This window comes from Erithacus rubecula, assembly GCF_903797595.1.
Source record: "Erithacus rubecula genome assembly, chromosome: Z".
In the NCBI taxonomy this organism is placed as follows: domain Eukaryota; kingdom Metazoa; phylum Chordata; class Aves; order Passeriformes; family Muscicapidae; genus Erithacus; species Erithacus rubecula.
The window spans coordinates 8778153-8802621 of NC_136661.1; the positions used below are offsets into that span (position 1 = coordinate 8778153).

General features: G+C 39.2%; 1 protein-coding gene across 14 annotated transcripts in view; it reads left to right on the top strand.

Annotated features, from left to right (window-relative positions):
* The window catches only part of ARHGEF28 (Rho guanine nucleotide exchange factor 28), a 109284-nt gene that overhangs the window by 20562 nt on the left and 64253 nt on the right, over positions 1 to 24469 (top strand). For 9 of the 14 annotated variants that reach the window (XM_079329969.1, XM_079329979.1, XM_079329977.1 and 6 more), the window contains 5 exons: positions 5617 to 5800; positions 6993 to 7173; positions 9895 to 9967; positions 13663 to 13709; positions 15261 to 15321. In XM_079329969.1, the coding sequence (XP_079186095.1) occupies positions 5617 to 5800; positions 6993 to 7173; positions 9895 to 9967; positions 13663 to 13709; positions 15261 to 15321 (546 nt within the window). Of the gene's footprint in view, positions 1 to 5616; positions 5801 to 6743; positions 6825 to 6992; positions 7174 to 9894; positions 9968 to 13662; positions 13710 to 15260; positions 15322 to 24469 lie in introns of those variants that run through there. The other 5 variants (XM_079329981.1, XM_079329982.1, XM_079329973.1 and 2 more) reach the window with 4 other exon arrangements.

The window sequence follows — 24469 nt, forward strand, 5'->3', positions numbered from 1 at the left end:
ATTTACAGTTATTTTCAAGAGGAAGATTGATCTTTTAGGTTCTTACTATTAATAGAAGTAATAATGTTACAGCCTGAATTAAGAAAACTAATTGTGGGTCACAGAGAAGGAAACAATGTTTAGTTTCTTCTGTGAACTAGGATATTTTACATTTTATTTCATAAACGCATTGTAATTGTTTTCTAGGGATTGGTCTTGTGGAATGAACTGAGTTACTGAACTGTGCTGCTTTGTAGTCTGCCTTAGAGGGACACTTTTCCATTTTCTGTGGCACTTTTTACTTTATAGACCTCACCCTACCCTTTTCTTTGTAATTAAAGTTACTCTTTTCACTTATTGTATTACACACGTTCCTTCTAAAGTGCACAAGCTCAGACCTGACTGATGCATATCATGGTTGTGATGTAAATTAAAGAAAATTCTGTCCGTGTCTTCAGCTTACTTTTTTTTCACTGTGAAAAGAAATGGAGAGGAGTGCGAAGTGGCTGCTCTCCTCCACAGAATTAGAAAAACACTGGGAACGGTGGATGAGACTAGTGAGGAGAGGTAATTGTATTTTGGTCAGAGAATTCAGTTAGAGAAACAGATAAATCTTTGGCCCAATAGGAGTTTGTGTGCCTGGCAGAGGGAGGAGGATGCTAGACTCTGTGCTGTGAAGCAGATTAGTGTGTTCTAGAGCCTGCTGCTGACCCAGAAACCTGCATGGGGCATGATACTGTCAAGCATGCTTCAAGCTATAGGTTTCCAGCATATGTAGGATTCTCATTTCAGTCAGTGGTAATAATGGCAGAGAGGAGGTATTTGAGATCCCTTTGACCATTAAGGGTTTTTTTTGGGAAAAGCACTGAGCACTTACAGATGTGCAGAGTGACAGGAGAGTGAGTACTGCAAGAGATGCAGGAGACAAAGTTTCCTATTGAAGGCAGTAAAAAAGTAGTGGGGCTCTGAAGCCATTCTGCTGCTGAAGAGACAGATATGAAGCTGTGGAGTGACCCAGAGCTCAGCCTTCAATTGGCACTGGGCTGGAGAGCTCTGCTCACTCCTGGCTGAAAGGGTGTCCTGGCTGGTGTGGTGCAGGGTGGTGCTCTGTAAATAAGTGTCTTACACCAGACACCTCAAGGGAGTGTTTTGCTGCAGTAACCTGCTTCTAACCCTCCTGCTGCTAAAACTTCTGGGTCATTTTGCTTGGGACCTTTACCTTCTCTCATCTCCTTTTCTCCTGGAGGATTGATGGCAGCCTCTGGGAGGTGGTTCATGTGGGTATGCTCTCAGATGGTCTGTCACATACCTGACTTCTGCATTGCAGCCTGATGTCCCTTCACAAAACCATCTGTGTGGGTTTTTGCAGCAGTGGGGTGCACTGAAGACGGCTTTATAAATAATCTCATTCCTAATGGAGAAATTAAAAAAAAATAGCAGTAATATATATAAAAGTATGAAGCCATGAAAAATTGGAATTTGTCAGCCAGTTTTGATGTTTCCCCCTGCTTTTTAGTCTTGAGGTTTTTAGTCTCCTTCCAGGAAATGAATGAGATTCAGAGCCCAGAAATGGCTTAGTCATTTCTGTCAGAGAGAAATATTTGGTTTTAGTTTGTGTTTTTTGAACATAGGAAGGCATTCAGGTGCAAGGAAGAACAAAGGATATTTTTAATGTTTAAAACAGACTGTTTGGCTCTGTGTAACCCAAACAGAATGTTTTGGCTGGAAACTGGGATGCAATGCAAAACAAACTCGATAGTGCATATCATTTACAGCACCACCTGCCTTGCAGTAGCTGACTCTAGCCAGCAGTGTGTCCCTCAAATCATAGGAGCTCTTTTGTGCATTGATGTGTTTATACATTGATAGAAAACAGCATTTTATACAATTTTAATTAAATGGTATTTTTAACCATTTAAATATGAATATGTTCAAGCAGCCTTGTGCTTCCCTTTTTTTGTTATTTTGTTCTAGCTTGCTACAGAATGCAGTTGAATTATGTTGGGTTTTTTCCCAGAATATGGGTGTTTGTGTGTGTGTTTATGTTTATTTCTGGGTAGTTTTCTTTCTGTTGTGTTTTCTTTGTGGTTACCTCTTCCCTGACTTTATGCCACACTTGAATTCTTCCCCAAGGGAATGGGAAAATAAAGTGAAAAGTTTAGGAAATTGCCATTTGTTCTGCCACAGAGAGGAAGTATAAGACAAGGTGGTAAAAGAAGAGAACTGAAGCAATTAATTGTTCTCAAGGGAAAGAATTGCTAACCCCTGTTGTTTTAAAACTTTACCCTCTTTTAAAGAAAATATCTTTTTTTTTTTTTTTTTTTTTTTTTTTTTTTTTTTTTTTTTTTTTTTTGTAGGCAGGTCTGTTTATTATCAGTCATCATTTTTTGTTGTTATTGTGGCTTTTTTTTTTTTTGTTTGTTTTGTTTTGTTTTGATACTGCTGATTCTGGAATAGAACAGCAGCACATTTTGGCTGTAAGTGTCCCTGGAGGTGACCAGGTCCAGTGTCCCTGGAGCAGGGCTAGCTTGGGAATTGTATCAGGTTGCTAAGGATCAGGTTTTGAGTGCCTCCAAGGATAGAGAGTTTGTAACCTCTCTGGGCCATCTGTCCCAATACTTCCACATCCTTGTGGTGAAAAATCCTTATACAGACAAGCATACCTACCTTTCCATTTGCCCTTCTGAACAGGCAGTTCGAATTTCACATTTTACTGTCATGAAGTTATTAGTAATTGCTTTATGTCATCAGTTTCTGTTCACTCCTTGCAAGCCATGTGGGACTAGTAGGAAGAGTAGCCCAGCAAACACATCATCTAGAGAGGTAAAGGATGGGGAGGAATGTGAGTGCTGTTTCTGAGTGCATCAGGGCTGAAAGCAGACAGTGAACCTGCTGGGTGGCTCAGCTGCCACGTGCATTCAAGCTGGCCATGAACAAATTTAGAATAAGGTTAGATGGAGGTTGTTAGGTTTGGCAGATAAAGATCAGTTACTAGACTATTCGTGGTGAGATAGTAGAAGTTATTGTTTTAGATGGTGGTTTCAAAAGACAAAGATTAATTACTGTTATTTTTTAAACTCTGTTTTGTGCAGCAGACTTTTTCATACTGCATTGTTTGTAAGATTTGGCTGCCAGAGGAGTAACTTTATTTGCTGCAATGTCAGAGCAGAGAGGCTATTCCTCATCAGGGAGAGGGCTTCCTAAGGACTCCCTTTTTGTTGAGTGTGCAAGTCCTAATCTTATCATCCTCACAGCAAGCTTATCTGGCTTTTTTTTTTTACATTGTTACACTATGCATTGAAACCTAGTGGCCACAGGCCAATGTTCAGCATAAAGCTTGCCTTTTTGTTTCAGTGCATTTAATCTGAGGATTGGAGTTGCATCCACAGATATTTAGTGCGCTTAATATTGATTGATGTATTTGCATGTGTTTTAATTAGAATAATTTGTCTGAGTTGTTCAAGACCAGGTTAGATGGTGCTTGGAGAAACTACCTCTACTGGAATCTGTCCCTATCCATGGCAGGGTCTTTGGACTAGGTGGTCTTTGAAGTTTCCTTCTGATCGCCTCTCTGTGATTCCATGTTGCTCGTGGTTCCATTTAGCAAATATTTGAGTTGAATTCAGTGGCATAAAGTCTGCATGTGCTTGCAAACTTTGAAACATTAGTGCTCTCTCCTTTCATAGATGTTCACATTATGTTGGTAACTAAACTATGTCACATAGTTCACATTGATATTGGTAACTAAAATGTAGCAATGATCACCATTTCCAAGGACTGAAATTAGAAACGCTTTGTAGACCTTGGAGGAAAAAGACACCCCATGTGGTCCTGGATCCTACAGCATATCCTGTGCCTAGATGGACATATATTTTCCTATAATCTGGGTTGGGAAGATCAAGAAAAAAATTTAAAGACTGGAACATGTGGAGAGAATTGTTGCATGGGCAGGCTAATGCACCAGGTCACATGTTGGCTAACCACAGTAACATGAAGTCTGAACACAGTTTTTTGAAAAAATAGTGGAGTGACATTTTGTATATGAGTTCCACAAATACTTAGGTACATATTAGGTAAATGTCTAGTGATATTCTGGTTTAAAGAATTCTCTCTGCATCTTGAGATTGGTGAATTCATCTCCTTGCATCAATGAAAAATGATTTTCAGACACTACATACAGGTGTGCTGGCTGTTACAGTGCCAGAGTCGGTGTCCTGAAGCTCCCTTTTACTCTGATGCCTGGAATTTCTTTAATTTATTGAAGGAAGCATGGCATGTTTTTCTGGGATTTGACTATCTGGAAGTTTTGATTCCACTTGAAATGGAAAGGTAAAACATCTGGATATGTTGCCACTAAGTACTCAATACCAAATACTCAGACCAAAAGCTGTATCTCCAGCAGAGATCCTACGGTGATATTCCCTGTCTAGTGGTAAGGAAAGTTCCTTAAGTTCTCTACCATTCTGGCTCTATGAAATGGGGAGATAAAGAATTTTTTGGAATATAATAACACTCTTAAGTCCAACATTTTCAAAAGAGGTTAATGATTTTTCCCCCATTGTCCCCAGAGAAGACATTCTGCTTCATAGAAGGCAACTGTCCTGTTAAAATATCCAGAGAGATATGACAGCAGTAATGTAAATTACTGCAATTTCTTCAATTATGTAAAAGGAAGCTGTGAAAGAAAAGAAATGGAAATTTCAGTAATATTTCTTAAATCACTGGAAAGCTAACATATTTTAGCTGATTGTTCTGAAATCTGTAGAGCAAGGGTCCCTAAACACTGGACCCTCATGGAAGGACCCTTATGTTTAACTTTGTACTGAAATATCAGTGGCACTTGAAACTGGCACTTGAGAATATTTTATTTATTGCCTTTAAATTTCAGAGACTTTTTGTTTGAGAGTATATATATTAAGGCAGATAAATTCTTCCTTGAAGACAGTCCAGGGAATGGTGTGAATGATGATTCAGCATCTAGTGACTAAGTCATGGTTGTGTACTCTTATTTTAAACTTTGTCCCCTTTAACTTGATGATTATGTGCTCAAAAGGTGAGAGGAGAGGAAGGATTGGCACGATTGGCACCTTTTGAGAAAATATAAGCAGGAGTTATGCAGCATCTTCTACATATGTGTGTGTTATTTCATAGTTTATAAGCTTATATCTTATATGATCTCTTACTCCTGATAAGCAGCCTGCCTTGAGAAATCATATCCCTTTTTTTTCTCTTTTTTTTATTTTTTAGTTTAGATACTTGGCTGTGCTGCTGGATGTTTTGTGTTGCTGAGGCAAGGCAATTTTCAGGAAAATTGTTTTTTAACTATCTTTCCCATTGGGGCATTTACTATTCTGAATGGCATATTACATACAGAGAATGAGAGAAATAAGATTATCTAATTCCATTTTCTTTAATGGAAGAAATTAGATATCCTTTAGCTCTGCATATGCAATTAAATATATAACTGCTGTTTTCAGTGGAAGACCTAAAGGCTGCTGCCAAAAGAATTTTGTGGATTTGAACCTGAGCTGTGTTTTTTCTGCAGATGATAATAAGTGTCTTTTGATGTTTACCTGCAAGTAAAATGATGGGGTTTGCCACTGATGATTTTAATCTGCTTGCTGTGTGTTTTTTAAGAGCCTGAACAAAAGGAAACTCTTCTCCACCTTGTGATGAAGTTGGGCTTGGTTAAACTTTCCCTGTTCTTGGCAGCCCAGCCTGGAGGGTCATCAGCATTAGCATTACCTAATGAGGATGGAGCTACACCATTAGATTTGGCTTTACAAAATGGACACTCCAAACTTGTTGAGATCTTTACAAAGTGAGTATAATTGCTCTTTTTCTATGAAAATGTCTTGCCATTTAAGGGATGTGGAAAGTACTGTTATTTATCTGGAGAGAATTGCATATTTTGTGCTGGTTTCTGCTGCTTTTTGCCAGTATTATTATTTTAAATGGTAAATTTAAATAAGGAAGCTTATTATTTGTGTTCTTCATTACATTTGAAGTCAATTAATAGTGAGTTAATTGATAGAGGACCAACTGCCATCAGGTAACTCTCTCAGCACTATATCAGCTGAATCCTGACACACTAACAAGTGAAGACCAAGACCTGACTTCCACAAAACCTCAGCAGACTTTGTGAGCCCTCTAAAGCTGAAGCTTGAACAAACAAATAAGGAGAACAAGCAGCAAAGACAGTGCTGCAGTTGTGACTCTGTTTTGCCAGAGAGCTGCCACACTGACAAATGACTTAAAGAGCAAGTTCTTTCTAGCACCTTTCAGCTGTCTGGAGCTCTGTCTGGACAGTCCTGAGGAGCTGCATGGGTGTATGTATGTGCCTTGGGATACCAAATGGTAAGCACCAGACACTCCTTAGTCTTGGCTTTTCTTTGCAAATAGAAATATGCAAGAATTGCGCTGTAATTTTATTTTGGTATGTGGCTCTTTCAGTTCTGGCTCCATGCAGCCTGTAGTTTATGTGACACTTACCCGTGCTTCAGCTTAAAAAAAAATACAACACGGGTACAGTACATTATGTTATGACTGTCTCATTTGTTTGTTATGTCCAAACAATACTGTATTCCCTTGAGATATGTTCTGTTTTCCACTCTTGTGGGATAACAAACCTGCTAGCTGCCAGTTGTGTCCTACTGCTATATATGGCAACATTGGCAGGAAAAGGTACTATTGCTCATTTACAGCAATAAGGAGAAATAGGTATTGTCACAGCTTGCTTGTTCTGGCTTCTTTTAGTAGTGAGTAACTGTCTGGAGCTAGAGTTGCTTTTTCCCAGTTGATAGCTAGAAGTACCTCTGTGTTCTTAAGGCTGAAAAGAGTAATTGGTAGGTTTCTGTTTGCCCAGCCTGCCCCTGTTTTTTTGCAGTGGGTGCCTTGGGGTTCCTGATGGGCTGTGCTGAAGGCCAGCAGGAGCTCTGCAGGTCACTGTGCCCTGCTTTCATTCTACCTGCTCAGAGATCATCTGCTTTGGCTAAAGGAGTGTGTCATTTCAGCTCCCAGGGCAGCCAGCCTCTCGGCATTGCAAGAGCAGAGATCAGCGAGGGTGCCTGCATACAGTTTGTTCATTCATCTGGAGCTCTGACGCTGACATTCAGCCACACTGCACAGCACTTGCTGGAGTCAGACATTCAGCTCTTCAGAAAATACTTCTGGGACAGACCTCTTCTTTACCAGGTACCACGAATTTTCTTCATATTTTCCAGCTGTAGAGTTTTCAGGTTGGATTTGTTTTCCTTGAGTAGCATTTTAATTCAAGCTGCTGTGTCACTGATCACCAGCACAATTTCATGATTACTGTAGTGGTTTATATTTTTTGTAGGTGTAGCACATTGTATGTCTGAAGATGGAGTGTAAGAGATGTTGAGAACTTTGTCAAAGCTTCTTTTGCCTCCCAAATTGTTTTTTAATCATGGTGGATTCTAAAGGAAGTGAATTTCCCTGAAATCTCAGTGTCTTCAATTGTCATTGTATTCATGTTTGTACTTTGAAATATTTAATTTAATTCCATTCTTCTGGTAGTGTAATACCTGGGATCCTTTTTCAAGAGCCAACCCTGGTCTATTATTTACAGCAGAAATACAGATTACAGACTTTTGCTACAGAGTTTAGTTTGGTTTTCCTTATTTTAATTTAAAATCCTGAAGCATTGTTGTCATATCCTTCAGGACATCTCTTGATTCAATAAAATAAAGAATGTATAAGTTCTTTAAGAGCAATACAGATGCTTACCCATGTGTTTAGATTGAGACTTCACAACATGCATGAAACTAGTGAGCTAAAAATACACTAAAAGGCGACTTTTTTCTGGTCTTGAAATTTTCCTTTTCTTTTAAATTGTTAGCTTCTAGTTTTGGCATTTGTGCACTGATTTTCCTTGCAGTACCTTTATTGCATTTTTAACTTCAAAAATGATTTATATATTATATTTAATGTAGAAACTTAGGGTGTAGCATACTGTATAGTCCTTATGTATAATCTCATACAACTATATTGTTGGGATTTTGATTTGTTCCAATACAAAAATGTTACTATCTGTAGCTTGCAGAATCCCTGCTATTTGTGTGTGGCTTTTCTATTGAGAAAATAATGAACTCAAAAGGAAAACCAAGATTATAATCAAGAATGCATTATTATTTATGTGAATGTCTTTTTCTTACACTCACAAAGCAAGGTTTTGGTTTTTTTTTCAGTCTTTGAAATGGAAAAAGAAAATGTAGGTATTCTCAAAGACAAAGACTCTGAAAGGCTGCAAAATTCTGCATTTAGTATTTTCAGAAAAAAGCCTACTGCCCTGGGTTTGTAGGTTCCTCTTTTGCCTTTCCTCTAGTTGCAGCAGTCTATGTTCTATTGTGGGGAGCTTATTCCCCTCCTCCAGCATCAGTGTTGCAGCATCAAGCAGAAATAGACCAGAATAATTGAGAAGATCATATGGTTTATTCAGTTAATTTCTTATACACAACCTGTTGTTTTTAGACAATGCATTATGTCCAAAAGGAAAGGTAAAATTAATTTTTCTTCTGTTTCAAACAAGAATTTTGAACTCTTCAGTTGTATCCAGAGCATTGAGAGACAATTAGGAAATTTTGGTAGGTATTAGAGATTTCACAGTACATAGTCTTTTTAAAATAGAGGTAGAATTCACTGTCCTGGTGTATTCATTTTATTGACAGCTCACTAAGGCTGAACCTCTGGTGTCTTGAGATGGTATAAATGACCACATTGCTACTTTATGCTTGAGTCAGAAAGTCATGAGCTGAAGAAAGGGAGCTTTGTCTCAGTTCTGGTGGTATATAGTGTTGGATTTGTGGATTTGAGAGGAAGAGAGATCTGGGGACAGATGGACACATTTTTAATGTGTCAGGGTAATAAAAGAAACCAGAAAGGTCAAGCCGGGATAATAATCCAAAATTATTAGGTCACTTAAGATCATTTAAGTAATTTCTTTTGCCTGGTGATGGGCAGATTTAATAGTTTCTCAACTTTCTTTTGATGTGTTCTGCCTGACAGGTGTTGGGTTGGGAAACAGCAAGAGATAAGCAGAGAAAAATGCAACTTGCCCCAATGAGGTGGGGCTTCATGGCTTTCAAATTAGTTTGGCTGCAGTATTCAGCCCAGGGTTATCCCTGGCTTTTTGTTTTGTGTTCAGGTTATCATGTCTTTTCCCTGTTTGCAGCTCTTGGTAGTTGGCGAATACGCAGGCAGTCTGCTAGAGGGAAAGACTAGCAGCAAGCAGAGTAGTAGATGAAAGGACACAAAATAATCCATTCTTTCTTCCTCCCACTTTGTTTTTAATTTCTGAGAGTAATTTCTAAGATAGGAGTCTGTATCCCAGCCCCCTCTTCCTTTTGAGCAGTGATACAGTTGGTGCATATCTAAACGAGGGAACAGCCTGGCCAGGGACCACAAACATGGGGAGTGTCTCCTGGCTTCCAGACTGTGTTTATCAGGTAGATAGTGTTTAGTCCCAGTTTATTCTCTTTGTATTGCCTATTCATCAAAGTTGCTTGTTTTATAGGGAAGCTTTTAGCATAAAGTAGACTTCTGAACAGAGCTGTTGTGCAAAGCTGCTGTGCTGCCTTTCTCATAGTGAAGGTTGTAAGCAGTGAAGTGCAAATGGTAAATCTGTTCCCTTAGATCTTTTGTGTACTGTAAGCAGGAGGTGATTTTTCTCTGTAGTTAAAAATATTTTACTGGTTTCCCTCTTGAGAGATTGCTGTCAGTTTCCTCTGGAAGGCAGCCAATAAAATATTCCTTGTGGAATCTCCCCGTCATTTTAGTAATGCTTATAACCTAAGTGTTTGCTAGTCTTAAATATTGTTCTTGAGTTTTCAGATAAATGTCGTGGGCACTAAATACAGTTACTGTAATTTTGATTTTTTTTTTAATTTTTAATAGAGTATTAATTCAAATGAAGTTGAGACAGTGGAAGGTCCAAAAATGCCCTGCAGTACAACACGCTCTCTAGAAGGTACAGTTTTTTTATTCCATATAATGCTACAATCTTTGAAAGCTCTAGAAGGCTCTGTTGGCACAGATTCTTACACTATATGCTCATTCAGAAAGATCACGTTTCATATGGTTTTAGAGACCTGTTGGTGGAATAGGCGAGTCATACATTACAAGAGGTTTGTAAATCATGATGCTCCCTACAGAGAGTTGGTTTTCCAATGTCAGACTGAAACTGTTCACAAAATATTATAGTTTATAGTGACTGGAAAATTCTTAACTTAATTCCATTTTAAGAGCTAGAAAAGCGTCAGGTGGTTCCAGGAGAGGGCAGTGTTTAACTGAATGAACTCTCCTGCAAATTCCAGTAAAGGCTAATGAGTTAATATAATAGAAGCCGAGTAAATATTTGTATGGGTAGTTTTGGGATCCAACCTATACTTCTAGATGTGGCAAAATCCTCATTTGTTTCCATTAGACACTATTTTGGTGAGCAGTTTACCTCAGCAAGGATTGTGGGACTATGCTTTGGTGAGAATGCTCTTTTATTACTGAAATACCTCCCTGGGTACCTCAGAGCAAGCATGTCTTAGACCTGGAGAGAAAATCACAAAGCAGTTCATTCCTCAGCATCAGAAGTGTGGGGCTTGGGGTCTTACATGTGGTTCTTAGGAATGAATTGAAAGTTTATATCAGTTGTCAATTTACTTCTGAGGCTGGTGTTGTATATTTGGATAAAGCAACAAGCTGAAAACTGATAGCTCTGTGGGAGGCTCAGTCATGCTCTCAGTGTCTGCTGGAGACAACCTCACTTGAGGGCAGCAGAAATGAGAACACCTGCATGAACTGCTGGCAGGACCAGGACCAGAGGCAGGGAAAGGATGGGGACTAATTCAAGGGGCATCAGCTAGTAACTTCAAGTGAATGGGTAAAATAGGGACACAGACATGTATTTAACTGTGTATGCTGCCATTGCTAGTGCTCATAGAACAGTTTTATACCCAGCTTTTCTGTAGGTCTTCAGACAACAAATGTTGTGCATGTTCTTGCCATTAGAAGTTAAATTTGAAGGGAAAACAACAAGCAGTTATTAGCATTTACAAGCTATATATCTGTTTTTCTAAGTGCCAATGAGAATTTTTTATATGGATTTGTCAATGACCTTCGTGACACAATGTGAAAATGAATTTACTCTGGGTGTTCACCTGAGTGCTGTACTCTGATCAGGATGATCTTTATGCTGCTCCTTGGGGATAGAAAGTGAATAGCCTTCATTGGCAGCACTGTATGTGGCAGTCATTTGGCCAGTGTGACAGTGGTGATGATTACTTTGATATTTTTCACAAAAAGCGTTTTAACTTGGTCTGACTTGCACAAGCAGAATGCAAACACCAGTGGGTATTCATAGCCCAGAGACAGTGAAGAGTCTCCAGTTCAGGACATCTGTTCTCATTTTGAATTCTGATAAGCAGCAGAGATATTTGGCATAGGCACACTTAGCTATTTGTGTTTTCAGTGAAAGCTATACACTTTTGTGCCTTCATGCGTCAGAGTTACTTTGCATGTGGTTTTTTTTTTATTTTTAATTAATTTCATTTCAACACCTGGAAGAGCATGTTTTGTAAGTATTCAGGACTAACAGAAACAGATTGTAGTAAACATACTTGCATGTTTTGTGCTCTGTGATATCTATACTTGTAGACATGAGAAGTCTGTGACTGCAGTTTGTACAGTGTTAGGCAACAAAACTTTTTCATCTTCTTATATCTCAATATTTAATCAGTTACCATATTCCTGTAAGGAAGACTGTTTTCTAACCACCAAGTGAAAAAAATGACAAATCATGGAATGGTGCTTACTGGTGACTAGTGGCTTACAATTTCCATTTGCCATTGTTCAAGAGATCAAAAAATTTTGTTAGAGATTGAGTTAAATTGGTGTTGCTGGAAGCAAAAATTATATGAAATGATTGTGCTTTTTACTACATTCTGAGTTGCATGCCCTGAACTCCTTTATAAAGTGTCTGCAAAGTTTAGGACTTTGTTTTGGCACACTCATGTCATGAAAGTATCCCATTCAGACTTTAAAACTGCTGCCACTCAAAGGAGTAGTAGCGACTCACTTCTGAAGTCAAGATCAGCAGTCAAGATTAAAACCCAATGCTTTCAGAAGCCCTGAGATGTTAATGAGAAGAGGTGATACAGCCATGTGTTGGTTCTTGTGAAATGCCATCATATGAAAGCAGTGGGTCAGTGTAAGGTGGTGCTGCTGGCTTGATCTCGCACAGCAACTCAAATTCAAGTATGTGGAGTGATATATTACCCCAACAGGAGGAAGAATAAAAATTAAAATAGGTAGTATTTTGGCTGATTTTATGGTTTGTGCTTTTCTATTCCCTTTTCTGACTTTGAAATTCCATGCCCATGAGTTGGCTGAATACTGTTACTTGGAAGATAAGCCAATTGTTGCTAAAATATATATCATCTAGAGAAGATGGCTTTCTACTTCTGAGAACTATGGAACTGGATAATCATAATGTCAAATGCATGTCAGTACTGTGAAAAAGACTTCTCATGGAAGCTTTAAACCACTTACAGTTACAGAAGAAATAGTGTGTTCCTACTAGTTGAAGGGTGGTGTGTGAAAGGTTTAGTTTGACAGCACCAGGGATTTTGTGCTCTGTGATTGAGCTGTATTAGAAACCAAGGGAAGATATATGTATGTGAGTGCTGCAGCTCAGGTGGGTTTCTTTTTTGCTGAGGATTGTGTTATTTAGGTTAACATGCAGCTGTCTGTGAATTGTTTTTCCCAAGATGTATTGATATAACCCCTTTTTTTTTTTTTTTTTTTAAACTTGAGTGTATGTTTTGTTCAATGGCAGTAAAGATCCCCAAACTCCATATACCTCAAGGCACCCAATGTTTGAGCATACTTAGTTTAAGTGTTTGCTGGAGCTGGAGAAGTGAAAAGGGTCTCTGAGAACAGATATGAACCTGGAATTGAAACATTCAGTATAAGATGAAGCATATTTACCATGATGACTCTGTCTATATAATTTCAGTTTAATTGTATTTAAAAATATGTTTGCTAAATAATAACGTTCCTGGAAGCATGAATGATGTTTGTGTTCGTTTACATTCCTGTATCCAAATTACTCTTTGCTGTTTCACTGTAGTCCTTCAGGCTGCATTTGGGTAAAACTTGAGAAGTGTGGGAAATGTTTTTTTTTGGTGTTTTTTTTTTGCATTAGTCTGTCCTTCTCCACATCCCTTGGAAGAAAATATAAACCAAAACCCAAACAAACAAACAAACAAGCAAAAAAACAAGCAAGAGAAGTGAAGACTTTTTTTTAACTTTTGGGGTTAAAAATACAAAGTCTAATTTCAGAAAATGCATGACATGCCTGCAGAAGAAAAGCTCTGTGGCATTGGTGTGAGGCACAGCCCTGGAAGTGCTGCTTTTCTGAACGTGTGAGGGTTAATCAGTGGAACACAACTGTGACAATAACACAGCACTTGTTGTGCATCCAGCTTGCATGCTGCCCACGGGATCGCTGCTGCAGGGAGATGCATGCGCTGCCCGTGTCCATTGTTCTGGCCTGCCTGCCTTCTTGTGTCCCCTTTCCTACATGAAAAAGGAGAGAGACAGGCAGAAGAAACAAAGCAGACCCAAAGTGAATTTCCTTGTTATTAAAGGCAGCAATCTTTGCTCTTGCAGGTCCTGTGAGCTTGGCATCTGATGAGTTGTCTCAGGATGATATGAAGGTACAGATTTCATCTTTTACCAATAGCTAAACTTTATTTAGGCTGAGAAGCAGCAGTCTTTGCATGCATATCTGAGCACCTACCAGAGCTAAGAAATAAATTCTAGCCTGCCAGGCAACATTTTTTGCTATTTCTAGGCTGCAGGAGTAGTTACATGTGTAGATAATTATTATTTGAAAGAGCTTGTTATGTAGTTGTGGGCTGAAAATCTGGATTGCAGAAGCAAGCTCTGCTTTTGGACCAGAAACGTCTTGTATTTATGGTGAAGCTTACTGCCTTTGAGGAGCTTGCAGATGCCAGTTTGGGGTTAGCACCACACTTACGTCCAGCATAAATTTCATCTTTGAGACAGCATAGTTCACTACATCTGAGGAGTTAGTCTGAGAAAGACTTTTTGGGTAACTGTGAGTCCTTAACTGGACTAATGCTAGTAATGCCTGATGCAAAAGATGCCTCCAAGTAGATGACAGTGGAATTTGCAGTATCCAAACAGCTTTTTGGAGAGACCAAAATATGTGAGAAGTGCCATTACAATTGCATTTCTGTGAGTTTTATTTGATCTCTAGTCTTATATTCTGCTTTTTATTTATATGTATTTGCTTACAAAACTGAACATCTTTGCATTGGTATTTCTTAAATACCTTTTAAAACAGGAGCTTGATTAGTATCTCAGTGGGTATGCAGCTAAAATAGTAAATTAGATTGAGAGAAGCAATATCTGGTCAAACCAGGTAAATCTGGTAAAAGTGATATTAATACCAATACTGTTTGTTTTGGGTTCTTTTAATAAGATTTTAATGTAGTGGAATATTGCTGAACTGACACATAGGAAATTTTTATAAATGTGGTGACCTGTTAAAGCTATATATTTTTTTTTTTGGTTGCTTGGGCCTTTAACATTTTTATTACTAGCTGTGCAGAAGATTGACCATTTGTTTGGAAGTCACATGTTGGTATTGTAATCTGCTAATCTGTGACATCTCAGAATTAAATCAGCAGTATGCACACATTTTGGAGTTTATGTTGAAAGTGCATGTTGAAGCAGAGTGGTGCAGCTCATGAGTCCTGCTGGGGTGAAAAGTTTCTGGTCCCATACTGATTGTCTCTTGTTTTGATCCGGCAGAAATGCTATAATGAACTTAAAATGAATTAAATGAAGTGAGGTATTTCTACAGGTATGAATAGCTCAGGCATTAGAAATATTTCTAATCTTAGAAAATATTCCTGTTTCCTCCTGAGCATTTTATATTGGCTAGTAAGAGCACAATTAAACTTTGTAAGAGGAAAACAGGCTGAAAATTGAAGTTTGCAAGAGAAGTAAGATATGGTTTGGTATCTCCTTTGTTTATGGTTAGGATTTGAGTCCTTAGGATTCATTTGCATATGGAGTTAGAATGCCATATCAGTTACAATTATGAGAATGGCTAAAATGAAGTGGCTGCTGCTTGACAGTGTTTTAACTGAATTCTGAAAGCCTATAGCACAGTTTACAACTAAGCATAAATATAACTATTTGTCTTCGTAGATACAGCTAAATTTTTCTCTTTCTAGCCTTTCCAAGACTCTGGGACTCCTTCTAAAGAAAATGAAGATTGTGTCTTGTCAGGCATAGGTAAGAAAGAATTAAGAATTTTGACTTCCCAAAAGCTACTGATAGATAGGGTCATGTCAGTTACACAGAGGCAGTTTCTTTAGAAGAAGTGAAGGTAATTGACATTGCAGAGACACTTGCTGAAAGATCAGACAGTTGTACCTATGTCAGAGAGGGAACCTCTTTGTCTCTAGCAGACATAGGTGGTTTATCCAACAGTATTGTGATACCAGGACTTTTCAGTAATGTGTTAGCTGCTGTAGAAACAACCACCTTGAAAATATTATCTGGTAGAGCCAACATATGTGACTGAACCCATATATATGATTGAAGGTGGAATGAAGTCTGCAGAAATGTTTTAATGCCCTAGTGAGTTGTGGGCCTGGTAGGAGAATATATAAATGTGCTAGGCAGCACATTGAGAGGCTGAAACTGCACTGAAAAGTTATTTTCAAGATTTGTTGAAAGCTGCAAGAGCAACGTGCAGGCATAGGCTCGTGGCAAGCACAGCAAGCTGGAAAATACTATGAGTAACTAAGCTCTGCAAGTGGGAGCTGCTGTGCCAGGCAGAGACTGCTAATCTGACATCACTGGCCTCTGGTCCAGGGCTGAGCTCAGAACAGCCCACATGGAAGCATTCTGTATGCAGATTTTGGTGCTGCAAAGTGAAGATCCACTTTGTGCAGAAAGAAACGGGATAGATATGTGTGCATAGAGGGGATATGTGTTAGAGGGAAATGAGCTGATGTAAACTCAGAGACAGTTCTAACATAAGAAGCTGGCAGATCATTTTATTACCTCTCACTAAATCAGCAATAGATAATCAGTTATCTATGGCTTTAGTTAGTGTTATGCCAAATACATTTATTGCAACTATTTAACGATGTTTGTCTCACTGTCCCATACAGGGAGTATAAGAGCTCCATAAGGGAATTGGGACTAGTAGCAAAACGCTTAGTATTCAGTCATTCTAACTTCAGTGCTTTTGAGAATAGGGCACTGTACCACTCTTTACCTTGCTCAAAAATGCAAGATATGTGGGATAGTAGTGCCCATGTGTTCAGATCTGTTTTGCCAAGCAAGACCAAAGTATTGGACTGTATCTCAGTGTAGGAGTGAGTGGAGTCACTGGAGAGTGATTATGGTTTGTTAGTATGAAAGCCGCATTTGCTTCTGTTTTTGTTCCAGTTATACCATCTGGACAGAACATAAACTAATTTAGAAGCTGACAAAGTAGAAGTTCTCCCCCCTGAAATGATAGCTGATATTTCTTTTTCTTATTCCTGAAATGCTTTTTCCTTTTAAGGCATAATTTGCACAGCATTTCTTGAGACAGCTGAAACAGAAGCCAGGCCCTCTGGCTTCAGACCTGCTCATTCTCTGATGCTTGATTGGGCAGCGGCATCAGATCCTGAGTCCTCTTGGAAGAACAAGTGACTTTGGCCATGGTTTGTACTGTTAGGAGTGTTAGTAGTGTAGATTTTTAGAGCAGCTAAGATGGTAAAAAGAGTGGCAAATTTGCATATGATTTGGACAAGTTTTAGGTGATGAAAAATGGATTTGAATAATTTTTCTCATACATCTTATTTGCATTTAAAGTAAAAAAAGAATGAGTAGATATACATATATATGTAGATATACACACATGTGTTCATACGTGTGTATATGTGAAGTGTGTCCTGGGCACAGGATCATCTTATATTAAACTAAGAAAAATTCCTTGTTGTGATGCCTGTTTGTGAAAGAACAAACCCTCTGTTGCCCAGTATGTCTTAATTGCTTTAGAGCACATTGAAGAAGTTGACTTGTTTGTGGAAAAGCTGCAGTGAAATCAGTTCTGCTTGCTTTAGACATCTCTGTGACAGAGAGTTTGGTTGCCCTGTGTAAGGACTGCAGCATGGACTGTGGGCTGTCCTTGCCCATCTCTGGGTTGTGCACTCAAGTTGGCCAAAGCACTCATCACATAGACATCCAGTGGGATTTTGCCATTGAACTCAGCAGGGCCTGAAAGGACTCCAATGAGCATCATGTATGAGATCTGATGGGATTGAATTGCAGGCAAGGGAATGAGAGGACTGTTGGGTGTGCAATAAAAAGTGGAAGTGGGGAGGGATGAAGAAGGATGGAAATAGAGTTTGGTGACAGCCAGAAATTTTTAAGTTCACCAAAGCTTTGTTTACTGGTTTATTTGAATGTCAAAATCAGCATATGTTCTAACCTGACTCATTTGACTATATTGCTAAATATCATATTTTTCTTACCCTGAATTGTTTTAAGCTACTCTAAAAAAATATGTTTGCTTGGCAGTGCTGTTAAATGGCAGTGGTTTTGGCAAGAGAAACACTCAGTGGGGGATAAGAAGGGAAATTCAAATGGTTGTCAGTGGGGGAGAGGGAAATAGCTAAAGGGGATTGAATGAAGAAGAATGAATAGAAACAAGCAAACTTGGGAATCTCACTAGTAGCCAGATGTGTAAATCAAAGAGGACTTGGAAGAGTGGGAATGCGTGTGCACTTTGAATGGGGGTAAAAAGACCCCCAATTCTGTTTCTCACTTCTTTTTCTATGTCGTTCTTGCTTTAGAAATCTCTACCAAAAATCAGTGTTGTCATGGAATGGTTTTGATTGGAACCTCTGATGTAGCAGTGGCTACTGGAAAGACTCCTGTTCCTGCTCTCTGTGTTCTTCCTCAGACATCCCTTTCAAGCATGTTGATAATTATGGTTCTTTCTCCATAGAGTTTGGGAAGTGCATTTGCAGAAGTACTTTCAGGGTTTGGTAGGGTGCTAAAAGGGCACCAACTCTCTTTTCTCCCTGATTTCTTCATCTTTGGGTCGGGGCCTGGCTGCCTTAGGCAGCAGGTCTAGTAGTGAGTATTGTAGTTTTGTTTTGAGAATTGTAGTTCAATTTTTTTTGTGCAAGATGTTTCTCTTCCTCCAGGATCTCTGGAAATCTCCAGGGACATCAGTCCAGGGGGTGTGATGGGCCAGTAAGGAGCCAAGAAGAGGATGACTTTTGGGTTTTCACTATTTAAGAATGGAAGGAATAGGAGTAGGGCACAAGAGGATGCTAGACCATGCTTAACAGGAGGCTGTAGGGAAACATTCCACTGCTAGTTACACCTGCCAGTGTCCTTTCCCCTCTTTCTGCCTCCTTTGGAAATTGTTAGAGATCTTTTTTATGTTTACAAGAGAAAAAACTGCTAAATAAAACCTAAAACCAAGCAACCAAACCCACCCCCCCATCCCTGCACTTTTAAATTTTTTTCATTGACGGTAAATGCACTGGAAATATTGAGAGAAAACTGATATCTGGTTGGGAAGAACAAATAAAGAAATAAGTGGAAAGCAACAATTCTTCTTTTTTCACTTTCAGTATTTTGCATGTGTTTTATTGCCAGGCATTGTCATCTTCAGAATCATCAACCCCATCAGTACAACCACAATCAGTACGTTTTGGGAGAAAGTCTAGGAGCTGACAGCTGTATGCTGTTACTCTTGGACATGTAGCACTGTGAGCAGGGTATGGGTTTTCAAACATTTGTAATTCCTTCCTGTTTTGCATAGCTGGTTGGGAAAGATAATGTTCACAGGGCCATTTATAAAGTTGAAAAAGTTTCTCTTTTCCATTAAGAAAAGTGACCCAAACACCCAGTTTTTCTTCCAAAGATATGCAGCTTTTTTTTTTTCCCTCCTAAACTCCCAGAAAGGATGATGGTAATAATTTTTCAAATAATTTCCATTATCTCCTCCTTATACTCCCAGCAGCCTAGTGGTTTCTGTCTGTTTTATTCTGTTTGCTCTGTCAGTGATGAAAAACTCCTGGAAGCCATGTCTTGTTAGAGATAAAATTATCGATGCCAAATTTTTTGGCAGTTCACTATGTGACCAGGTAGCTACAAAATATTTTCAGTAGAGTCTGCCCTTTGATTTTCATGATTCCACAGAAATCCCCATTTAACCACAGATCAGTTTAGGGAACAGAATATAAATGCTGTAATGATTTTCTTTTCTGTAAACCAGTGGGCCTGTACTAAGATCTGCTGAAAAATCTGGTTTCAGAATTGCTGTTTTGTTATTTTCTTTGATTAAATTTCCTCACCATGGTGGGTAAGACTTAAAAAGAGGTGGAATTCTTTTTTTCTTTCAGGATGGTAAAAAGCATGATCCTGCTGTCTGGAGTTCTACCTTGGTGCAATTTTTGTTATGTGTGTAAGATCATTATTTTTGTAATTACTGTGGTCATGTATTTTGTTCCTTTTTTGTGTTTGTTTGCTTCTGGGTTTTTCAGGACAGAATGTTTGCATTTGGAAGCATTTGGAGTCAAGAGTGTCTGTTTTGACACTGGAAGTACAGGAAATAGTTTTATGGTTGCTGATAGGTAAGAGTGAAAGTTAAGTGTTGCCTATTTGAGACAGTTACTGGAGTCCTCAGAGTCAGGCTGTGCAGATCTTTTCTTTTTGCAGTCATTTTTATATTTTTCTGGCAGCTTTCCATCCTGTCTTTATGTATGCTTTGAGAAGGGCAGAGTGACCTGGCATAGCAGTCCTAGTCCAGGACCTACAGACTTCTGCTTCAGTGTCCCTCCTTAACAGATTTCTAGCAAGATTTTGGGCATATCACTCATCTTTTCTCTGAAACAACTTTTAATCAGCATTTAAACATGACAGTAGATAAAAGATAAAAACATGTTTCAGTATGTAAAAGTATTCACATTTATTTGGAATGTCTATAAACAATGCAATTTTGAACACTGCAGAACAGTTAGGAGCTGCAGAAGACATGGGAAGTCAAATTTTCCTGGGATGTGAGCCTGCACTGAGTTTAATTAAAAATCTACGGAGAAATTTAGAAGAAGCAGCATCAGACACTGAAACAAGCTTGTTCTTGTTGCTTGGCGTTTCCTCCACTCTTGATTTTCTGAGGCATTATAATTCAAGTTAACCTCAAAAGGAAGCAAGAAAGATAGATAAATCTGCAAGCTACAAACATATGGTTTCTGGTATCCCAAAACTTGTTCTCTTCATCTGCCTAAAATCCCAAACAAATTTAACAATTTAACAGCAAAATAACCCTCCATAAAGGCACTTTTAAAAATTTGTTGTTTAAATAACCTTTTTTCCAGACTGTCTTCTGCCCAGTTTCATTTCATGCTAACATAAATGAGCAATCTGAGATTTATCTGATGTCAAGTTACTCTCTAAATGTGAAATATAACACAGAAATACATTGTGAAGAAAACAACTGTAGTCTTGAGTGTGTACACAAGGAAGCATTTCTCAGCTTTCTTCCTTCCCAAGAGACAGCCTTCCCTCAAAAGTCTTCCATGAAACATGGAAAAATTGGATTTTTAATGAAGTGGGTCTTTGATGGACTTTTTGGCATCACAGTCTGCCAGTGTGACTGGCAGTGTGAGTGTAGACTCAATAACTAAGTCATTGGCACAATTGCAGTAGAAGCAAGGACCAGATCAAAATTTGGTATGATTTTACATGAGGCAATATGAATGCTCCTTGTTCCTGCTCTCATAGGCCTCCATGGAGCTGAAACAAGGAAGACTAATCCCTTAGTCCTCAGGCTTTTCCAAATAATCTCTTATTTTCATCAGGGACCTTTCCATCAGGATACTGGGCAAAAAAACCCACAAACTTTCCACCCACATTTGTTCTGTATTTCTGAGCTAGTCTTTTGATCTGAATAGATACTGGACAAGGAGATAATTTAGGCAAATTATCTCTATGTATGCTTTGCTTGCTGGTTGTTTCAAGAGTCATTCTAAGCAGGGCATTCAAGAGTCAGGATATTCTAAGCGTAGTTGCCACCCTGCCTTCAAAGAAAATATTAAAAAGGTAGCCTTAGCAATTAGTTTAGTAATTCACAATACAATTAGAAATGTATCTGCTGGGGAATAGTAAGCATTTAAATAGCATATAAGCAATTTAGATAGCATGGTCTTCTCTCAGTCTGGATGGTTTGCTGCAACAAAGTGATTCCATACGCCTTGCCTGGGAAAGATAAAAAGATAAATCCATTTGGAAATAAATGCAGTTAAGCATAAAAGCTCTTGAACTGGCAGCTTAAAGCAATCCAGAAAGCAGTGCACACAAATTGTCTCTGCTTTTCCTGCAGCCTGCCCTAATTGCAGAGTGTTTCAGTAAACTTGTTGTGTCTTAGAACAGTGCTTTTGGAGATGGATAGGGTGCTCTGCTGTGCTCAGCAGAGTGTCTGTGAAGGCAGCAGATGTTCTGTGCTCCTGTCCAGGCTAGTGTCCAAAAATGGCACAAATAAGTAAATGAAAAATTTACCCAAAATTCTAGCACTGTATCATTATCTTATATTTTTCATTATTATTTCTGTTATCTGTCAACACAACATCTACATAAGATATGCTTGTTATGGTAAAAGAGGTCCCTAATGTATATGAGTTTTGTCATCAGCTGTTTGAATGACAGAGTGAATAACAGAGCATGAGGGAGACATGTGAGTGAGAGGTTTTGGACTGTTGGTCAGGGCCATTTAATCTCATGTCAGAATGTGGCTAGCTTTGGTACCAAATTCACCTAGGACTGTACTTTCCTGGGAGTGCAAATTCTGCTGCTTTAAATTTGTAGTGGAGGAAGAGGATCTGTGATGCTGAGTGGTTATGATCCTTCACCCTGTTGAAACCTGTGGCTTCATCAGGGTTGAAAGCATGGAAAATAGGCATGTACCTCATTAATGTGTGTGAATTATGGAAGGGTGGGTGTCAACAGGATGGACTAGGATCCTTTTCAGTGGTGCCAGGCAACAGGGCAGGAGGCAGTGGGGCATAAATTGATGCACAGGAAGTTCCACCTGAACTTGAGGAAGAACTTCTTTACTGTGGATGTGGATGACTATGCACTGGAACAGATTGCCCAGAGAGTGTGGAGTCTCCCTCACTATGGATACTCAAGAATCATCTGTGCATAATCCTGTGCCATGTTCTCTGGGTTCCCTGAGCAGGGAGATTGGACCAGGTGATCATTGTGGTCCCTCCCAGGACCTCCCATCCTGGGGTTCTGTAATTTTCTTTGCAGGGGAGTCATGCAGTGCAAGAAACTCTGTGTTCTTCCTTCCCCTGCGCTGTTCCCTCCCTGCCCTTCCCAGATCTGATCCCCTGTGGGTGATGCAGTGTGGGTAGGCTGCCACAGGGTGCTGGAAAGGGAGATGGAATCTACCCAATGCTGCCATAACATTGGGTAGTGGTAATGGACAGTGACTGCCTGCCTGGACAATTTGAAATCCACTGCTGAACAGTTTAAACCCCAAGCTGCTGTGCTACTTGTGGGAGACCTGTTTGCAAAATAAGAAAATAATGGGCCAGTTCCTTAAACCAATTGTCTGAATCTTCCATCAGAAACTTAGAAATAATGAAGATCGCAAAAACAAGTGGAAGAGGTTATCAACTAAGATCTCAAGATTCTGGGCTTGGTTCTTTGTTCTTCAGTGATCAGTTCATCAAAGATTTGGGAAAGGGGGAGGGAGATAATAGCAATGCAGCAAAGCTTTTCTAACTATTCCCATATAAACTTCCGTAAGAAAGATCCCTGTCTTTAGTAAAGAAGAAAAATGATACAACTAATGTCTGTGACAAACCAGCCTTCATGACCTATGAAGATGTTGACAGCCACAGTCTGCATTGCATCATTGTTGTGGGCAAATAGAGTGTTACAGTTGGAGGTGCCAGGTGCCTGGCATCTGTTTGGCAATGTTTTCCTTTTAGTTGCCTTTAATTCATATTTGCTGAGTCTTGTTAAGTCTATTGTAGGGTAAAGCATATAGTTTGTCTAGGTATATTGTCTGATCCTCCCTGTGGGAAGATATGCTCTAATTAGTGAGAACAATGCAGTGAAGAAGGTAGGGAAGCCACGCGTGCCTGTGGATCACAGAGACCAGTGGCAAAGATCACCTAACTCCTTCTACACCACTTTATCTCATCGGACACTTTGATGTACTTTGGGAAAGGATTGCAGGCTCTGTTGGGCCTGGGACAGTATCAAGCTGGGGGAAATAAATTTCATTGTTGATATCAGGGGAGGCTCTTCCTAGAGCTAAGTGAACAGGATGTTTTTGGTAGAGCTTTTGTTCTGGCAGCTCTCATCCTATCTGTGTCCGAAAGTGACCTTCTCCAGCTCTGTTTGTGGAGCTGTTAACGACATTTTCCATCCCATATATGTCCCTTTTCCATCAGAGGAGGGGGCAGTGGCTCAGAGGTGTCCCCTTCCACTCTGCCTGAGACAGAGAGCTGCCAGGTGTGGTTTAGCAGTGTTTGGGGAAGGGCAGCCCACCCACACAGTACCACAGTGCTGCTCACTGCACGTGCAGGGAGGCAACAGTGCTCTTGCATGGAGTCTGCGGATGTGGTGACATTCCTTTGCTTCCTTCTGTCTTGCCATGAGCCACAGGAATGGTCAGACAATAGACAATACACTGTACTATCTCTGAAAAACATTTAGATTTTATAAATGTATTTTGGTAAGCATTGGTTGAAAGAATTTAAGGCATTACATTATTTATCAAAAGCGTTAGCCTTAGATAATACAGATAAACCCCTACAGCTGCTCTTTATCTTCACATCTGTACCTTGGTATATATAATGAAAAATAATTTTTCAGTGGAAAGTGAGGTTAATATTTTCCAGCAAAAAGCACTTTTTATCTTGTAAGGGGCCAGATCTCGGCGGTAGCTGCCTGGAAATGCCAGTACTTTCAAAAGAAGGAGTGGCAGGTGAAAAGTGTGTTGGATCATCCTACAAAGTGCAAGAAACAAAATATTTTTGGTCAAGGACTGTAGGGCAAAGCCCTTCTTTGTGGCAAAGAACAGCATGACATCTTTCATGGTTGCATAAAGGAGCTTTACAAATAAAAAAAAGAACCCTTTCACAAGACCCAAACAGAGCAAGTAATGTGAGTGGTATTCAATTAACCCTTCAAAAGTAGGGGTTAAGGTTGATAATTTATCTGCACTTTCAGACTGCAATTGACAAATTCCCATTCAAGATCCTATTCAGGCGAGGCTTCAGTATGGAGGGGAAAAGCCTGACAAAAAAAAGATGATAAACAGTAGAAGTGCATGATCAGGGTTTTATCACTGCAGAAATTTAGTTGTTTGATCCTCTGAGAATTACATAATAGGCCTGCTGTTGAAAAA